This window comes from Physeter macrocephalus, chromosome 16 (genome assembly GCF_002837175.3).
Source record: "Physeter macrocephalus isolate SW-GA chromosome 16, ASM283717v5, whole genome shotgun sequence".
NCBI classification, from domain to species: Eukaryota; Metazoa; Chordata; class Mammalia; order Artiodactyla; family Physeteridae; genus Physeter; species Physeter macrocephalus.
The window spans coordinates 41,106,791-41,127,090 of NC_041229.1; the positions used below are offsets into that span (position 1 = coordinate 41,106,791).

Consider the following 20,300-nt stretch of genomic DNA (forward strand, 5'->3'; position numbering starts at 1 on the left):
TGCTCCGCAACGGGAGAGGCCACAACAGTGAGAAGCCCGCATACCACAAAAAAAAAAAAAAAAAAAGAAAGTACTGAGTTTAGTTATGATGAATTTATGATACAGACCAAACCCACAGGTACACAACACGCTGTTTCCAATATTTTGTTTCTAATGAGGTTTATAGACATCTGGCTGTATTTTTATCACAACCCCTTTCTTTATTTTAACTCTCAGTACAATGGTTGGCCTTTCTCAAATATAAAGGATCTAAATAAGATTGCTTAGTAACCGAGATTTGTCTGCTGCTTTTGATTCTCAGGTATAAAATTCTAATTCTAGATAACTTTTCTACCTAGGTGGCCTAGGTAGACTTTCATCTTGTAAAAGAGGTTATTCTAAACCTATCATAGATAAAATATGTGAGAGTTTTAATACTGTGAAGCATCATATAAATTACAATTATGATTGTAATTATTATTATATCTATTAGCAAAGACCAACTCCCATTTTCCTCCTGTTTATGAAAGTAAAAGGCATTTCCCAAATAATTACCTGCTTTCCCGGCTCCACATGTCAAATCATATTAAAATCCAACATATTAGAAGGACAGCATCACAGAGGTAGAAGGTTACTGTGACATTGTTTTAACCATGCCCACACCTTTAACCATTTCAGTTAATGTTAAGACCTGGCTCAAAATTGATGCTGCAATTCCCAAAGCACTTTGATAACCTAGGATTAACTGATTTACAAATGACTAAGGACCACTTAATTTTCTTTTGTGAACACTTATGAAATTTCCAGGACTGTGCACACTCTGATGACTTGTAGACTGTGTCAATATAAACTTTCTTTCAATTCCTCAGAGGCAACTGAATCCAGAGATGACATTTTGAAAATAGTTCAAATGTCAAATGGAAGTTTAAACAAAAGCAATTAGTCAGGAGAATTTCAACCATGGTTGGACTTCAGAAAGGTATAAGTGCTTTTTGCTACAAAAGGAGTTCAGAAATCCCTGAGCAATGTTAATAAATGATATATATTATCCGAAGCATGTATTTCCTTCCCCCCTCCCTCCCTTCCTTCCATGTTTCCTTAGAGCATCTGCTGTGTGTAAAGCACTGTTATTGGAATGGAAAAAAACTCCCTATTTCCCACTGTACCCTGGTGCCTACTTCAGTGTCTGGCACACAGTAAGGGCTCAATAAACAACACTGAATGTTGAATAAATGAACAAGTAAACAAATGATAAGTAAGAAACACCCCTTTCTACTCTGAAGACTCTTGTTTTCTTATAATACAAATGCCAGCACATTTCTTATACTATGAACAGCCTAAAAAAAATAACAGAACATTTACTTGGCTTTACTTGCTTTTGCCACTGATAGCTTGGATGCTGGAAACCAGAAAACCGTACCAGAAGAAAACTAGAAATCACCTCAAAGATTAGCTAATAGGACTCCAAGTAGACAGTGAAAAATGAAGTTGCATAATTGTAGGGAAAGCCTAGTAACTATGTCAAAAAAAAAAAAAAAGAAAGAAAAAAAAAGAAAGAAAGAAAAGAAAAAAAGAAAATCATCCAGAATGCTGTGATATACAAAGGTACTTATATTAAAAAAAAAAAAAAAAGTATAGCGTGGTTTCCTTTAGGACAAGAGGACATCAAGCAAGAACAATGCTTTGAAGGTACATGAACAGTTTGAAGGGACAGAAATTACTGGAATAAAAATGTTCTCCCTCAGTCAACAGGGAAAGCTTCAAAGCTCGTAAGGTTCATGTGACAGGAGTTTCATGAAAAGAAACCTCCCTCACCATCTTACCATCTATGATTCCTTTTGAAAATAAAGTGGGCTTTGAAAATAATTTGTTTCCAACAATTTTCTTTTACTGGAAATGGACCAGAATTGTACCATCCCACATGGTGTTTATACAGAGGCAGCCTCTTCACCAAAGCAGTCAGTCCAGGAGAGGAGCAAAAATGGCCCTGTGATCACTGAAATTAATGCCACAAAGCCTGGTTACTGATGCTGTGCAGTTTTACTCTGTGGGAGGGGTCTTCAAGGTCACCCTTCAGAGCCTGGTGATTCTCAACCTACTTACTATTCGAATCCCTTATTTAGATGATGTCTCAGCAGATGAGAAGCATCAAATTAGAAGACAGAGCCCTGGGAGAGAGAGGTATGCTGATAACAGAAGCCAGTGCTGTCAAGCTGAGCTTAAGTGAGGAAACCCAAACAGTAGTACATTTGATGGCCCCAGACAACCATTAAGATTCCAGAGGGAAATCCTGTATCCATGACAGACTACGTAATTCACAGGGCCCAGTGCAAAATGAAAGCAGCAAGCCTTGTGTTCAAAAATTATTAAGCATTTCCAGAGAGTGCCAGCAGAGCATTAAACCATACAAGTGGCCCTTCTGAACATGGGCCCTAGGTAACTGTCTAGGTTACCTAGACAGTTTCATCCCATGAAACCAGAACTGCTGGTATCATCATGTTCAGCACATACTATGCTTGCTGAGTTGAAAGACACATTTAATACACTTTAGAAAGTGATCCAGAAACACAGGTGTTTTATTGTAGTTTTGGCACTTAAAGGTATTTTTTTTAATTGAAGTATAGTTAATTTGTAATGTTGTGTTAGTTTCAGGTGTACAGCAAAGTGATTCAGTTATATATATATATATATATATATATATATATATATATTCTTTTTGAGATTCTTTTCCATTATAGGTTATTACAAGAAATTGAGTATAGTTTCCTGTGCCCAGTAGGTCCTTGTTGTTTACCTATTTTATATATAGTAGGGTGTATATGTTAATCCCAAACTCCTAATTTATCTCCCCGCCCCGCCCCATCGCTATCCCCTTTGGTAACCATAAGTTTGTTTTCTATGTCTGTAAGTCTATTTCTGTTTTGTAGATAAGTTAAAGGGTTAAACTTCAGTTACGTGGGAAAACCACTTACGTGTAATTCCTCTATCTTGGGAGGTACTAGATATGACTAAAATTCCAACATGTAACTTCAATAACAAGCTCCAGATTCAGCCTCAAACACGGGTTTTCCCTTTGTTATAAAGTGGTTTTTTGTCTTGTAAAAACAGCCTGTTTTTTCTTTTAGGGCTGAGAAGTTTCCTATTTTTTTGTGTTCCTCCCACACCTATGTACAGAGTCCCAAATCCACAAAGGCGTATTAAATCAGAGAGGAATGAAAACACAAAATAACTTAAGCCATCTACTAATTATGATAACCCAGCAAAGCACTGATAGAGATCTATCGAAACCATCTCTGGTATTTCTAAACATATGCATGTAAATATAAATCCACCAGGTATATTTGATTAACTATAAAAGTGAGACTTCGGAGACTGATTATCAAAGCCCACTTTACATTGAAAACCATTTCACTGGACACTAAAAACACTTAAATACAAAATTATAGAAATATGTCTAAATCTAGTTTCATAATAAACCATTTTAATAAATAACCCTATTTCCCGTGCATGAACATCATTTCTTCAGAGAAAAGCATTTCTCACTGTGACAGAAAACAATTTAACTAAGTAAAAAAATGAACAATTTAGTATGTACATAGCCAAGATAAAGTATGTCTTTATAAAATAGGAAATTTTACAGAGAAGAGAAATTAACTTAAGTGATAGGAGGTAAAATTGGATTTGTCTTCCTTAACTGAAGTATCCGTAATGGCAACATATTTTAAAACGGTGCACTGGCAAAGGCTCAGCACTTTCTACCTGTAATAGTAAGTTTCTAAAGTGATGGATTTATTTTACATCTCCTCACTCATGATCTCAGATGTTTTCCTTCCGAAAATAGCCTATAAATATTATAACATTTATTATTGCCAGAAAAATGTCCCGTATAAGCCCTTAATATTATTTACTTAATCTATTCATTTTAAAGCTGTGTGACAGCAGCAATGAATGACAGCTGATGGTGAAATAATTCTGCACTATGAGATCTTAAAGAGTAGGGTTCTTGTTTTATCATCCTTGGACCCTCTATGCCTAGCACAGTATACTGGTGTACAGTAAGCACTCGTAAAAAAATGAACATTTAGTATATATCTGATATCTTCAAGGCATTTAATCAGACTGATTCTTCGTCAATTTTCAAGAAAATATTCTATATAAAGCACATTTTGATGAGTCAAGAATGTTGAATGCATTTAATAATAACTATGAGAGCTAACATTTGTTGAGCGCTTCATATGTACAAGGCTTAGCTAAGTGCTTTATAAAATACAGTGATCTGTTAAATCCTAGCAACAACTGAGTTAGTATCCCCATTTTCCTGATGGACAACCTGATCCACTCAGCTGTACTCTTTGCCCTTAGATTCTCTAATGTACCCTGCAGTAATAATACGTACTTTTTTCCATTAAAGTTTGATATAGGTGTCTCTTTCGTAAATGAAAGGACCATAAAAGACTGTTGCTGTGGAAACCAAGTCAGGAGAGAGGCTCAAGAATAAAGAAATGTTCTCTAATGTCAGTTGTGCACAAAGGTTAAAGCCTAAAAGAAGGCTTTAGATTTAGTAATTAGGGGAGAAATCAGTGAAAGGCGTTTGTCTTTATAAGTCACATTATTGCTGGGAGTTTTCATCTACATTAGCTTGAATGCTGACCATCACTTTTCATCTTTTATTTGTGAAATTCTGTGGGTCATGACCTGAAATATCTGTGGTCTCCAGCATGTGCTTGGATTAAGCCCTGTCTCTCTTTATTAATAGTTCTTAGATGGATATTTGCTGGTTTAAATGTTATCTGTAGTGTTCCATAGGAAAATTTGCCAACAATTCTGTTAAAAGCAAATTATCCTGTTTCAGACAACCCAATTTACCCTTAATCTTTTGAACAAGATGTGCATGATAACCACCTGTTTTCTCAGAGTTTCACCCTGTGAAATTCGCCAAGTACACCCATGAGAAGCATGGATTCTTCCTGGATTGGCACCCCATCTCGTTCACATACTAACCTTACGGTGATAGACAAGTTTCTTAACCTCTTATGGATCAGTCATTCATTGCTGCTGTCGCACAGCTTTAAAATGAATAGATTGGGCTTCCCTGGTGGCGCAGTGGTTGCGCGTCCGCCTGCCGATGCAGGGGAACCGGGTCCGCGCCCCGGTATGGGAGGATCCCACATGCCGCGGAGCGGCTGGCCCCGTGAGCCATGGCCGCTGAGCCTGCGCGTCTGGAGCCTGTGCTCCGCAACGGGAGAGGCCGCGGCAGAGGAAGGCCCGCATACCACAAAAAAAAAAAAAAAAAAAAAAAAAGAATAGATTAAGTAAATAATATTAAGGGCTTATACGGGACATTTTCCTGGCAATAATAAATGTTATAATTATTTCTGGACCAGGCATTGGAAAGCCTTCAGGGTCAAGCCTATCAGAGCCTGTCTGTCTCTCCCTCAGCTTCTTCATGCCCACAGCCTCTGTCTTAGTCCGTTTGGATGGCTCTAACAAAATATCATCAGCTCACTGTTTTATAAACAACAGAGATTTATTCCTCACAATTTTGGACGATGGAAGTCCAAGATCAAGATGCGGTAGATTCAGTGTCTTGTGTGAAGTCCCACTTCCTGCATCTTCTAGCTGCATCCTCACATGGCAGAAGCGGAGAGGGATCTCCCTGAAGTTTCTCTTATAAGACACTAATCCTACTCATAAGGGCTCCACCATCATGAAGTAATTACTACCCAAAGGCCCCACCTTCAAATACTACCACAACAGTGAGTGTTTCAACATATGAATTTTAGGGAGACACAAACATTCAACCACAGTTGTCAGGTTTACAACTCTTCATTTCTACCCCCACTAGAGATTATCTCTGAATCCCAGCAGTAAATTCCTGGGAGAGAGAATCTTGGTCCCAGTGTCAAGGAGGGAAGGATTGGGGGTCAGTACTCAGAGAAAAGGAATGATGTTGCAGGCTACACAGATATCTCTAACGTTATTTATAACAAGGTATCTTCTCTGTGAGATTTCAAGCCTGATGCGCCTTTGCCCTACACCCCGAAGACTGTCTTCACCTCTTGTGTTCACCCCTTCTCAGAATTACCAAGTTCCAGTTAACTGTATTTCTATTCTGTCTCTCCTATCAGTCCCCTTATTTTCTTCCCTTCAATGTCACTGTCACTGAAAAGACTCAAAGATTTAATCATACAATACGGATGCCAAATTAGCTAAAATAAACTCCATACATATGAAGACAATATCACTTTACATTTACTGAGAATTTACTACATGCTAAATGCTTATTAAAGTATATATATTAACTCATCTAATCTTGGTGGCGAGCCAATTCATTAGTTAATGAACTTATCCCCATTTTCACAGTGGAGTAAACTGAAGCTCAGAGAGGTTAAGTTATGTGCCCAACATCACACAGCTAAGAAGTGGTAGAGCTGGGATTCAAATGCAAAGACATCTGATTTCAGGGTCCAATCTCTTGGACACTACTCCTTGTGGCTTCTTTCCTCTCAGTGTTATTATGAAGCCCGACCATGATAATGAATGGCAAAGTGCTAAACAGACATTTGTCCTTGCGCTATGATAATGAATGGCAAAGTGCTAAACAGACATTTGTCCTTGTGCTATTAAGTCACGAGACTACTAACAGTAACTCACCACAGGCTGGTTTTGTAATTTTATTGTTAGATTTCCATATGCTTTCCTAGAATAATCTACCTCAACGTGAATAAAATTTATGGATTTTTAAAACACTTGTTCATTTTTATAAGAATGTCGAGAAACTAGGAACAAAGTCATTTAAAAATGACAGCAAATGCCAAGGCCAGACTATAAAGTAGCAACAATACTAAAACTGGACTTTGGGTTCTCAAGGTCAATGGTGAAACTACACTTCATCCTGTATTTACTTTTCAGGTAGAAACTTCCACTGCTTTGGAAGAAAAATGCTTCCAGAGAATCCACTTTAAATGATTGAAAAGTGACAAAATAAATGAGACTGATGAGATTCTGATTTATGAAGCACACCAATGACACTCAATAGTAACTTCCACATGGCCTTGTGAGTTACATAAAAATACTCCAACAATTGGCCCTGTGGGGCATGAGAGCGCCACCCACGGATGATCCTTCAGGAGTCCTGAAATGATTATAGCAACTCAATGCCACACAAATCACTCAGCAAATCCCCTATCCCTTTTATTTATTTATTTTTAAAATTTTCATTGGAGTATAGTTGCTTTACAATATTGTGCTAGTTTCTACTGTACAGCAAAGTGAATCAGCTATACATATACATATATCCCCTCTTTTTTGGATTACCTTCCCATTTAGGTCACCACAGAGCATTGAGTAGAGTTCCCTGAGCTATACAGTAGGTTCTCTCATTAGTTATCTATTTTATACATAGTATCAATAGTGTATATACTATCCCTTTTAGAACTCCCCAAATCATTAAACTTTACCAGATCATAAGTACTGCAAAACAAACAAAAATAATCTATCTAACTAAAGCCTGGATTGACTAATGCAAAAACTGCTAAAATTCTCAGGTTCCATCATAAGCGATATCATATGATATTTGTCTTTCTCTGTCTGGCTACCTTCCCTTAGTATGATAATCTCTAGGTCCATCCGTGTAACACTTATATACGGAATCTAAAAAAAAAATGATTATATACAAAACAGAAATAGACCCACAGACATAGAAAACAAACTTACGGTTATCAGAGGCAAAGGCGAGGGAGAGATAAATGAGGAGTTTGGGATTAACAGATACACACTACTATATATAAAATAGATAAACAACAAGGACCTACTGTAGAGCACAGGGACCTCTACTCAGTATTTTGTAATAACCGAGAAGGGAAAAGAATCTGAAAAAAAAATATATATATATATATGTATGTATAACTGAATCACTTTGCTGTACACCTGAAACTAACACAACATTGTAAATCAACTATACTTCAATAGGAAAAAAATCTGAACGATATATTTTTAAAAAACTGGAAAAAAAACCCTGCTAAATTCTTAACATTTGGTGTAGTAAGAAGAGCACCACATACTATGAGACCTTGGTTATACCAACCACGTTTACCCCCTCAGGAGAACTCAAGCTTCCCACCTGTACCGTTGGACTGCCCCTTGCATAGTTTCCAGGGCCTGCCGTAAAGAAGTACCACAAACTTTGTGGCTGAACACAACAGAAACTTATCCTCATATAGTTCTGGAGGCTAGAGGGTGAAAATCAGGGTGTCAGCTGGGCCATGCTCCCTCTGAAGGGAGCCAGCCCTTTCCTGGCTTCTGGTAGATGCTGAGAATCCTTGGCATTCCTTGGCCCGTGGCAGCATACCTTCAATCTCTGCCCCTATCTCCACCTTCCCATGGCCGTCTTCCCTCTGTGTCTGTGTCTCTGTGTCCAGCAGTCCTTCAATTAGGGTCCACTCTAATGCAATAGGACCTCATTTTAACTTGATTATATTTACAAAGACCTTATTTCCAAATAGGGTCACATTCATGGGTACAGGGGGATTAGGACATCAACATGTCTTTTGGGGGGGACCCAATTCAACCCCTAAATACCTGCAAAACAAAGAGTGTGTACAATCATCGAAAAGAATTCCCTGAGCACCAGAGTCCGCAGATCATGAATGCATTCCCTGCGTTGCTCACGTTTTCACTTTCAATGGCGTATGTCTTTAGCACTGGGAACCATTAATCAGAGCAACCCTAGTTCTGTATGACCAGCTGGGTGACCTTGGGCAGGTCACCAAGGTGCCCAGAGGCCCAGTTTCTTCCCAGGACTGTGGTGAGAGCTAAATTAGATAATATGTGAAAACACAGGTCTGGCTCGGGCACAGAGCAGACCCGCACTCTGTCTTCCCTGGCTTAAGGTTCCTCTTTCCACCTTTCCATCACCCCTGGGAGGGAGGGGGCACACACCCAGGAGTATCCAGGAGTCCCCCTAACAATGTCGGGGAAGAATGAAGATAGGCAGGCAGTGGTTTCAATTAAAATTCACTGTTTCTCTCAGAACAGAAGAGAGTAATAAACCAATGCAGTAAATTACTGCTGTGGAATTAATGCCCAGATAAAAGAAATAAAAGGGAAATTTACGACATTAATCAATCTCTCTTTTTCATATATACATATAACTCCATAATCTGCTTTATTTACATGACTCTATCACCCTCCCAAATAATTCTCAGTAATTTCCAGCAGCAGCTACGCCTGAGCTGAGCCCCAGGAGCAGGCTGGGTATCTACAGGAAATCTAGGAACACCGCCCCTCCCTCCCACCCCTCCTCAGTGGGCTAGAGGACACGGAGGAGCCTGGAGGCCCAAGCAATACCACCAGCCACACAGAATTAGCAGCATCCGTCGCCTCGGGGAGGCGCCTCTGAGCCACCTGCATGCCCAGGGCCGGTTCCCAGCCAGGCATCTCTTCGCTCCAGCTCGTGTCTGTTCAGTCTTCCCTCCCTTTTACCCAAGTTCCTCATGCCTGCCTGGAATTCAGTTTTATAAAGGTCAAGACCTGAAACTCTTTTTTTCCAAGTAACAGTCATATTAACTCAAAGATCCGAATCTGTTTCTCATGAATGCTGTTGCCTAATTAGCAGAGCTGTCCATCGAAACGTGACTCAATTTGGGGGTCAAAATTTTCTTTCCTATTACTGATGGTGGCACCAGTTAGCAAAGTCTTCACAACCTATGGTGTATCCAAGGACGGTGACCTGAGACACCGGCCTAAGTCCCCACAAATCTACCAGCTCCCTGAGGCTTGTAAATGAACACTGCGTACTTACAAGGGATTCCAAAGACCTCAGAGAGCCTTAATCTACATCCAGGACTGCAGACTCCCCAACTGAGGGCTAAAGGATTTTTTTTTTTCACTCCCTTTTATTCCAGGGAAGTAACAATCCTCATATTTATCTGTCAGAGGCTGACATTAAGCAGGAACAGGATTTGGAGCTACTTAAGTATTTCAAGGGAATAAACCCTGGGACCCTCAAAATAACCCCTTGATGTTTTCTGAAGAACGCTGTGCAAAACCGACATTGATGAGAATTCTGTCCAAACACTCAGAGTTGAGAAAACAATAACTTCCTCCACTTTCATTCTGTTGTAAGTTTTCTTATTGTTTTGTTCCTTTTTCGCTAATGGATTTGATTTCAAATATTCATAAAGCCTTTAAAATACAAAGAACCTGGAGTGAGAGGGAAGTGAGAGGCAGCTTTGGATTTCTTCCTTTTTTATTTTATATCATTTTATTACTGCTAATAATATATATTTGCATCTGTTTCTATATATAGATATATGCACACAAGCACTTTTTGAAAATGTTAACAATACCACCACGACTCCCTAATTAGTTACTCATTTTGTAGGGTGTTTTGTTAAGGGCAAGTGAAATAAGAGTCTTAGAAAATATTCCACATTAGTTCGGTAGTTTTCAATAGGGGCATTTTTTTACCCCAGGGGATGTTTGACAATGTCTGGAGGTATTTTGGCTGTAACAACTAGGGGAAGGGACACTACTGGCATCTCGCAGAGGCCCAGAAATGTTGCTAAACATCTTATAACGTCTAGCACAGCTCCCAAAACAAAGACTGATCCAGTCCAAAATGTCCAAAGTATTGAAGTTGAGAAACTCTGAAATCGGTACTTACATTCACAAGCAGCAGCATTCAAAAAAGAAAATCAAGTCACGGGAAGGCAGAACCTCCGTCCACTCTAGGTGAAAGCACGCTATCCTTTGCAATGTCCCCCTCTGCACCCTCAGAACCCCCCCACCCCCAGTCCACACTTATGAGTTGATCAAATAGGGAAATGAACAGTCTCCCCAGTGACACAATGACAGTGCAGAAAAGTTCCCTTTGTCCTTGCTCATGTGAGGCACATTCACAGGGATGCAAAGGTCACTACTGAATTTAAATAACCTCCTGTGATGAATCTGCATGAGGCCGATTTGTTCGACTGGACTCGTTGGATTAAATGAACACAATTTAATGTTCTATAGGACAAGGCCTCCTTTCATGGCTGAAAGAAGGAGCGAGGGTGATTTACAGTTTCATACGTACTTATTCGCTACATTATCTGCTTTGTGCCTGGACTTATGAATATCAACTCATCATCCCGCAGTCATTTCTACCCATTCAGGAGAATTTAGCTTTCCATTAGGAAGGAACAAGGAACAAGAGACTGTAACAAGAGATTTCTGCAATGTTCACTTGAAAGAAAAATCATCAATATTTGTCCCCTTGTCCTTTACCTTGTGTGTTTTTTTCTTTTTAATCTCTGATGTTATAACATAAAGCCAGGTCTCCTTCTGTTTTCCAGGAAAAGGTGGTTTGTTAAGCAGCTTATCCCCAAACAGAGCTGGGCATCAACAGAAGGCTTAGCTTACTTATGATACCAGATTATTTTTAAGCACCACTCTCTTATGAGCCATCGCTCTTTTTATAATGATAAACTAATATCAAATGTTTGTTGATTCATTAAAGTATTTCTGAATTCCATTTAGCAACAGTTTCTGCTTAATGTTATATATTTGGAAACAAAAGAAGTGTATCCAAACATTAATATAACCCAGAATTTTTTTTTTTTTTTTTTTTTTTTTTTTCCGCGGCATGTGGGATCTTCCCGGACCGGGGCACAAACCCGTGTCCCCTGCATCGGCAGGCGGACTCTCAACCACTGCGCCACCAGGGAAGCCCTAACCCAGAATTTTTATTAACCACAAGTCTTAGGTATCACAATGTTTTTGCTCATGGACCCTTAAAGAGACAGGATTTTCATTTTTCTCTACTTCATAAAACAGAACGTATAAGCAAGGGTATGAAAGTTGATTCTGGGGGTGGGTACAGAGAGCACTTTGCATTCATGGTCAAATTTCAAAACCCCAGCACTGTAAGTCAAGAGTATACACCTGAAACTAACACAACATTGTAAATCAACTACACTCCAGTAAAATTTAAAGTAAAAGAGTGTATGGATAAATTACAAAGTTGGCTACCTTGTCCTCAGGTCATCTCTCAGCACTGTGTTACCTCCCTATTTCGTTTCTCTTTGGATACAGAAGTCTAGAGTCTTGCTAACCTAGTTTTCAGGGGAGCAATGTCAGCATCACATAGGAACTTGTTAGAATTGCCAATGATTGAACTCCATCCTGGGAATCCGTAGTCTAACAAGCCTGCCAGTCGATCATCATCATGCTGAAATGTGGTCTAGATTTTTCTCTCTCTGTTGCTCCTCCAGGTAACACTTACCGGCTTCGTCTTATACCGTACACTGAAAGGCAAGCTGATATTATTTATTTATTTATTTGTTTTTGTTTGTTTATTTTTGGCCACGCAGTGCAGCAGGCTGGATCTTAGTTCCCCAATCAGGGATCAAACCCATGCATGCCCCCTGCAGTGGAACCAGAAAGCACGGAGTCTTAACCGCTGGAGTGCCAGGGAGGTCCCAAGCTGCTATAATTTAGAGTTGGTTAAAAAACTAATGACATCCAATATTATAATAAGTTATCCCTCCTCTTTGTATAGGGAAAAATGTCTAAGCCCAAGGGAATCAATCGTTAAGGTTAGGCTTTGAGGTATTCCTACAGCACACATGCTTTTGAAGAGGTTCACTTTCTGTCAGCTCCCCTGGAGAAGAGGAGAGGGCAGCAAGTCTTCCTACACAGAAGGATGCTTTGGTCAGGTTAATCCCAAGAGGCTCACACAAAGTGAAAGCAAGCTGAGCTTCACCTCCGCTCAAATTTAGGTGGCAATGCCAGCGGCCAGAGCATGGACCAAAGGGAGACATCCCAACTGAAGGAAGGAATTCAGAAAGCCCATGCCCTGGCTAGTCAACCGTCAAAAGGTCTGGATTGGGCTTCCCTGGTGGCGCAGTGGTTGCGCGTCCGCCTGCCGATGCAGGGGAACCGGGTTCGCGTCCCGGTCTGGGAGGATCCCACGTGCCGCGGAGCGGCTGGGCCTGTGAGCCATGGCCGCTGGGCCTGCGCGTCCGGAGCCTGTGCTCCGCAACGGGAGAGGCCACAACAGAGCGAGGCCCGCATACCACAAAAAAAAAAAAAAAAAAAAGGTCTGGATTAAGTAAGGCTCACTTCCAGAGACACAGGCTCTCAATACAGCATACCCTAATCCTGGATCTATGTTTAACAGAGGCAAAGGAAAGAATAAAGGGATCTATCTTAGGTATGTTTTTTCCCTCTAAAAAGTTATTTTATTAGGCCTCTCAGAAGGAAGATATGAGACCCAAGGCTTTAAAAAATCTAAACATCATCAAACAAGAATAAAAGAGATGTGCATAGTTGCTACTTCTAATGTCTTCCAACACTCCAGACATTTATGAGTCTTTTAAAATTCCTTTTCTAATGATATAAAGCCTCTCCAACTAGCTCAAGTAGCAACGGATGGGCTTTCAAGGTCAGCTTAACTTGTTCATAGTCCCTGGGTAATTTTCTCGCTTCTCTCTTTGCAGGCTGACCCATTCTTCAGGGCCCATTTCAGGGGTCTGCAAAGTCCTCACACCATCCTCTCCTACTCCAGCTGGCACTGAACTCTGCCCCACCCAGACATGTTATCCTGTTCACAGCTTACATTCCACAGAGTTTGACCATTTATTTTTTATAAACTGCCTTACATTCTTGCTAAAGTGCGTAGTATGTGTGTGATGGTCCTATTTTTACCATGAGAATAAATTCCCTGAATGCAGTAATGTCTTATACTTCTGTTCTATCCCCCATCCCACCAATACCTGGGGTCTAGAACAGCAGTGGCACACAGTAGTGCACAATACACTTTATAAAACCCTGTGGAAGGTTCCAGTGCTACACACTGATTAGGAAGGAAAGACATCACCGCCTTTCAAGTATGTCTCGTTTGCAGCAACATGGCTATACCTAGAGATTATCATGCTAAGTGAAATAAGTCAGAGAAAGACAAATATCATATGATATCACTTATATGTGGAATCTTAAAAAAATGATACAAATGAACTTATTTACAGAACAGAAACAGACGCATAAACATAGAAAACAAACTTATGGTTACGAAAGGGGAAAAGGGGGGATAAATGAGGACTTTGGGATTAACAGATACACATTACTATATATAAAACAGATAAACAACAGGGTCCTACTGTATAGCACAGGGAACTATATTCAATATCTTGTAATAACTTATGATGGAAAAGAATCCGAAAAAGAATATATATATATGTATGTATAACTGAATCACTTTGCTGTACACCTGAAACTAAGACAACATTTTAAATCAACTATACTTCAAAAAAAAGACAGTGGGGTTCGGGAGAAGTATGCTTGCAACTCACACAAACTTGACTCTAGTGGGGAAAACAGGATGATTAATAATAATAAAAACAACAATATTTATCGAGTGCTCCACTAAATGCTGGCATGCTGGCACTGTACCAAATGGTTCCCATACTGCTGACACGACTACAATAAACATGCTGAAATCCTAGAGGAACTTCCCACACCTGTTCCCCAATTCAGCCTGGATGACCACTCAGCAGCCAGCTTGGATTTCGTTACAAGTGCTGGAAGGAAGCATTTAAGTTCCTGCTCACCCAGAGAGACAGATGAGCACCAGCCTGCTGGGTGTCTCCGGCTCAGAACACATGGGTAGGACTCCCGTTACTGACTAGCTAAGGCAGGCGCATGCAGGAAGCTGCCTTTGATTAAAATCACCTGTTCAGCCTGGAATTAATCAAGGGTTCTCTGTACAGGCCAGAAAGGACCTCAGAGCATTACAGCTTTTGTTTTCCTTCTTAAGCCACAGGAATTACTAAAGAAAGTCCACAGACTACTGACTCTAAGTGATTTTAGGTCTGGTAGGAAAAAAAAAACAAACAGTTCTTTAGGTAGAGAACAGAGTGTTCATTAGAGAAATCTCTCTCCCTTTCTGGGTCCCGGACATCTGTTATCTGCTGCAAGCTGTGGACCCTAAGTATTGACATTATTCGAGTTTGCATTAATCATGTTAATCTTTATTTATTATGTAGCACATTGCCAAAGCAAAATGGAACTCTATAAATTTCAGCTCTACCACAGAGGAAGGAATGAAAGGTCAGTTTACCAGAGTCCACAACCAGTTGAAAAAATCTAAAGCATAAATATTACCTAAATATACCAGTTAGGTACACCTCCCCCTTCATTCCTGAAAAATGTTACATTAACGTAACTATTGCAGACAAAGGACTTTAGAGAGACAGGAAGTAAGCCAAAAATTAGACCATCTCTTTGGAGAGCTTGTTGAATCGGATGGAAATTGCTCCATAGGCAGCATCATATTTAGAGCAACAAGCTTAACAAGGGTTACACCAGGCTCATGGTTCTGCGAATCTCAATAGAAATAAGAATAGTAATAACATGATTCTTCTAGAACTTTGTAGTTCACCAATGCCCTTCAAACACATCATGAATTCAGACTTCTTGAGCAACTCATATGAAGTAAGCAAGGTCATTTTCATTTTCTAGATAAGAATCTGAGGTCCCAGGAGATTAACTGATGTGCCTGTAATCAGAGTTACAGCAATCAGGATAGGGTATCAACTTTCTTTGCGGTTTCACTGTGCCAGGCACCGTGGTAAGCATTTTACATGAGGACCGCTTTATGCCTTGCAACTATCCTTTCTCACTGAAAACCGAAGTTCAGAGAGGTTCAGTAACCTGCCCAAGCTCACAGAGCCCAGAGTGTCTGATTTAGTTTATGTTTTCCCTGCTGTGGTTGATGGTGTTTCCCAGTTAGAAGTGCAGAGCAAGGGTTTGAAAACCAGGAATTCTAATCCCAAATGCTACCTTCCTCCATGAAACACTCCCTAACTACTACTCTTGCCCACCCCATATTGAGTGAAACTCCTCTACCATAATCAATTATTGCAAACTTTCACTCTATCATAAATATTTGTCAGTTTAGTAATTTCACGTACCTTGGGTCCCTGATAGGCTTGGGCCATCTCTTAAGTTTATAACTCTCTCTATAAGATTCTGTTTGGAAACTAGTAGGCACAATAAATGCTTGGTGAATGACTAAATGGATAAACAAAATCCAGTGTTTTCTTATCGTGTGTCTGAGAATTACAAAGTGTGCTATATGTTCCTTTTAGACTATTAGAAAAGTTGGTCTAAAATGTCATTCCTGGCACAAATCCTTTTTAAAAATCTACAGCTAGGATGGAGAAATTATAAATATGATTAAGGCTCTTATGTAATACAGTCCAAATTTTGATAATACAGGAATTTCTGAAAATCCAAGGGCAAATTTTTCAAAGCTAGATAAAAGACAGCTTTAAAAAAAAAAAAAAAGACAATTTTAGTTACGTGAGTCTCCATGTTCTTCTCTGCAAATACTGCGCGGTCTATGGTCTTCACTTCCAGTCCAAATTCTTCCCTGTGATATTTATTCTTTCTTTAATTTCAGCCATGAGTGGAGGAAGAGACCAGTTGACATTGCCCTTGTGCAGTGTCTTTTATAAAAGAGGGTGCTGGGTTCACTCTTACTGACTCAAGTGCCAATGGAATCAAGAGGGAGGCTTCGGAATATGACTGGGGTGTTTCAGGCTCCACAGGGGCTGTGAAATGTGAAGACATCTATGCCCTCAACTTCTTTCCTGTGACTTTTTTTGTCTTTGTTCTTTTTCCCTCTTGACCTTCTCAAGTATCTGAATTCATTTCTCTGTCACCATATTACACAGAGCTCTTGGCTACAGTGAGAAAGTGAATCAGGAAGGTGGGGGTCCTCACGTGCATGGGAGGCTCCCCGTACTTAAGGGGGTGCTGAAAGGATGGGTGTGGCTCCAGTTCTCTGAGTCTTCTCCTTCAAGTTCAAGGACGCCTGAATCAGACACTGATAGCTAATGACCACTCTCTGTCTTCTAATGAAATTAAAGTCAGATCCTGATTCAACGCTATTCAAATGCTAAACTCTGCTTAACAAAATGACTGACCCACTCAAAATTAGAAAAAAATCAATAGTTTCAAAAAAACTCTTGGCATTCTTTTTAAATTATGTTAATGGAAACCTGGCATTTATAAAACGCGTGGAGTCAGTTGTGTTTCTACTTGAACAAACATGAGCACGGGAAATAACTATCAACTCGATCAGTACTTTGTTAGGAAAGTGGGGCATGTCCCAACCGACAAACATCAATCACCTAGCCTAACTTTTGACCAATATCAACTCACCCAGAGTGAGATAGCTATAGTATCTTCTAATTCTTCTAAATTTCATTTAATTAAAACTCTATCCATCACAACTCTCACTGAGTGTTTCACCTGCTTGTTCAGATCTAAAAGAGGCAAATCACAAGAAAGCAACAAACTTCTGAGATTAACTCTGCAAAGCACTTTTCTCCAGTATATGTACTTGTCTCAGAATGCATTCAACCAAACTCCACACCTGCCCTTTCTGGTCCTTAGTCAACAAGTTAAGTTTTCGGTGCACTCTCTAGAAACTTTTTGAGCAAAAACCAAGAAAATTAAAATGTGTATGTTTTATGTAAAGATTTAGATACTGGAAGTTCTACTAAACATTGACATTTCATTGATGGGTAGTACAGAAATCACAAAACATCTGGGGCTTAAAGTTAAGGCTTTAAGGAGATTATTTATGGCATGCTGGCCTAAGGCCAAGCAAGGGAGAAGTTCCTAGAAAGAGAGGTGTGACAAAGCCAGCTACCCATAGAACCCAGCATGGCCCAGGTTACTCTCTCCCAAGATAGAGAAAGGGGGCAGCTGGCTCTCTGAATGGCTTAGGAACCACGTTTTATAATTATGAGTAAAGCAAATCTAAGGCTTCCTGTGAAAGCCTCCGATTTCTATTAGATCACTTCACCTCAATGTCACTTGAAATTAAAACATACCAAACCAGACAGGTAAAACGCTCACCTTTTCAAGCAATTCCCAGAAAGGAGGATGCTGTTCTCCACACAATAAAATAAATAAGAGGGTATAGCAAGTGTCAGACTCATGAATTTAAAAGGTGGACTAACAACTAAAACCAGTCATACGAGCATTCCCTTACCTGTTTTGATGTTGATGGCAAAAAAGTTCTGAGGATTCCCACTTGTAATCCTGTATGTCAGTTTTTCACTGGAACTAGAGTCAGGGTCCTCAGCCTGGATCTGAATGACAGATACATCCTTCGGAGAGTTTTCCATGACAACAGGATAATAAATAGGTTCAGAGGTCAGCGGGGCATTGTCATTCACATCTTCAATTTCAATGTAGACCTCAATCGTGGAATAGAGTGGAACAACGCCCCGATCTGTGGCGTACACAGTCAGCCAGTATGACCCTGTTGTCTCTCGATCAAGAATGTCTGCGGTAGAGATGACTCCTAAGAGAAAGCAGGGAAAGTGTAACTGCTATAGCAAACCAGGAAGATATTAAGTCAATCACCCCAAACTGAGGACGGCTGTGCTAAGTGATCTTGGCATATGAAAAAAAAAAAAAAATCCATCACACAAAATTAAATAAAGATGTTTCTCTTTACACCAGAACACTATTTTCTGCAAAACTGTACTGACCAGTTCTTCTACCATTTGAGAAGTATAATTATATTCACAAATACTTTATTTGAATTTCAGGGATAGACGTATCTATACACACACACACACACACACACACACACACACACACACACACAAACCCATAAGGCAGTTAGGAGCAATGGGAAGAGAGTGGGCCAGAGGTCAAAACACTTTCCATGATGCACTATCACATCAAAATTTCCATTTGACCTGATATCGAATTGATTTCCTATACAACAAAGAGCTTTCCCGGGATACATTATTTTGTCTGTTCATTCACAAAAATGAAAAAGACCTTTAAAATGTTCTTTTGCCTGTTAGGATAGAAACTATTTTGCATGCAAAAGTACAAACCTCCTTGATACTATTTCTCTACAAATCTAATGTCACAGTTATTCCAAAAGAATCAGAGAAGAAGCCGTAAGCCATACCAACATACTTTCTGAATGAGCTCTAGCCCCCTCAAGAACTCTACAGAGGGCACTAAATAAACTCTAAGCCACTTTGAGGGATACTCAGGGACAATCATTTTAAATTGGGAGCAGAAAAATGCCCAGTCTGCTCCCTCCCACCTTTCCCATTTCATGGTTGAAACAAGCACCAACCAGGAAATCAAACATCTGACAGAAAAGCCAAAGAGAAAATGCTGTGCTCTTGAATATCTTTACAGCCCTCACCCAAACCACCAAGGCTATAGAAACTTACTACAGGAACTCTTAAGTACTTTCCACTGTGATGGGAAAACTCTGGGATTCAGCTTATAAAATCTCTAAAAGTAGTCAGGATACACCTGGAAGGCGTGTAATTCATGTAAACCTTTATACCCTAAAAAAGATCCATGGAAGGAGTCAAGAAACACTTCTCCAGTTCTGACCTGAATCTTATATCGTCTGTACTCCTGTTGGATTAGGCACATAATTTGGCCTGTAGATCTCGCATAAGCAAACTGCCAAGTATAGCACCTGGGAGGGAGGAGGACATCTTTCCAGAAACAGGCCAGAAAAGTGAAGGTTGCCTGTAATTCGGAACAGCTATATGATTCAAAGGGAGATTGCCCAACTGATGTTGAGGTTTCAGTTCTAAAGTTATCCACCAAAGAACTCTGTAAGCTTTATAATTCTCTCTTATAATGAGGGCATCAAGTCTGAAATGTGAGTATGTAACTTGTCCAAGGTCACACAGCTAGTTGCAGAAGAACCCAGATCTGTCTGCCTCGAATGCTCCAGTTTCAACCCAGACTCCATGACTTACTACCTCTTTGACCCTGTACAAGGCGTTTGAACCAAGCAAGCCTAGTTCTATCACCCATATCTCAGTGCTGTGGTGGCAATCATGTAATTAAATGTATGCCGAGAGTTTGGCAAAATGCTTGCAACACAGTAGATGCTGAGTATATGTTAAATCAATATGAATCAAAAGCAATACCCAAAGCCTTGTAAATAGTAACCACCCCCCAAAGCAAGGAACAATCTTGAGAGGAGAGAAGTTTGCGATGGAAAGTCCTGTTAGATATTTTTTTTCTCCTCTGGTCATGGGGCATATTGTTGCTTAATCTTTGTGACTTGCCCATGATACCTTTTCATGAAAATATCTGGCCTGTTTGGGGAACAGCAAAGTCAGTCCATTAAAGAGAACTTAAGAAGAAACAAAATCAAAGAAGTTAGGTCAGCTTTGTCTGTAGCTTGCCTGATCACCTACCATGCACACACGTACTTGTGTGCACGCGCACACACACACACACAGATTTGTAGTCACAGAATTGCTCTG

General features: G+C 39.9%; 1 protein-coding gene across 4 annotated transcripts in view; it reads right to left on the reverse strand.

The window, feature by feature from the left end:
- FAT3 (FAT atypical cadherin 3) overlaps positions 1-20,300 on the reverse strand; it is a 583,627-nt gene that overhangs the window by 388,293 nt on the left and 175,034 nt on the right. For all 4 annotated transcript variants that reach the window (XM_055091680.1, XM_055091681.1, XM_028501477.2 and 1 more), the window contains exon 2: positions 18,026-18,340. In XM_055091680.1, coding sequence (XP_054947655.1) covers positions 18,026-18,340 — 315 coding nt within the window. The remainder of the gene's footprint in view (positions 1-18,025; positions 18,341-20,300) is intronic.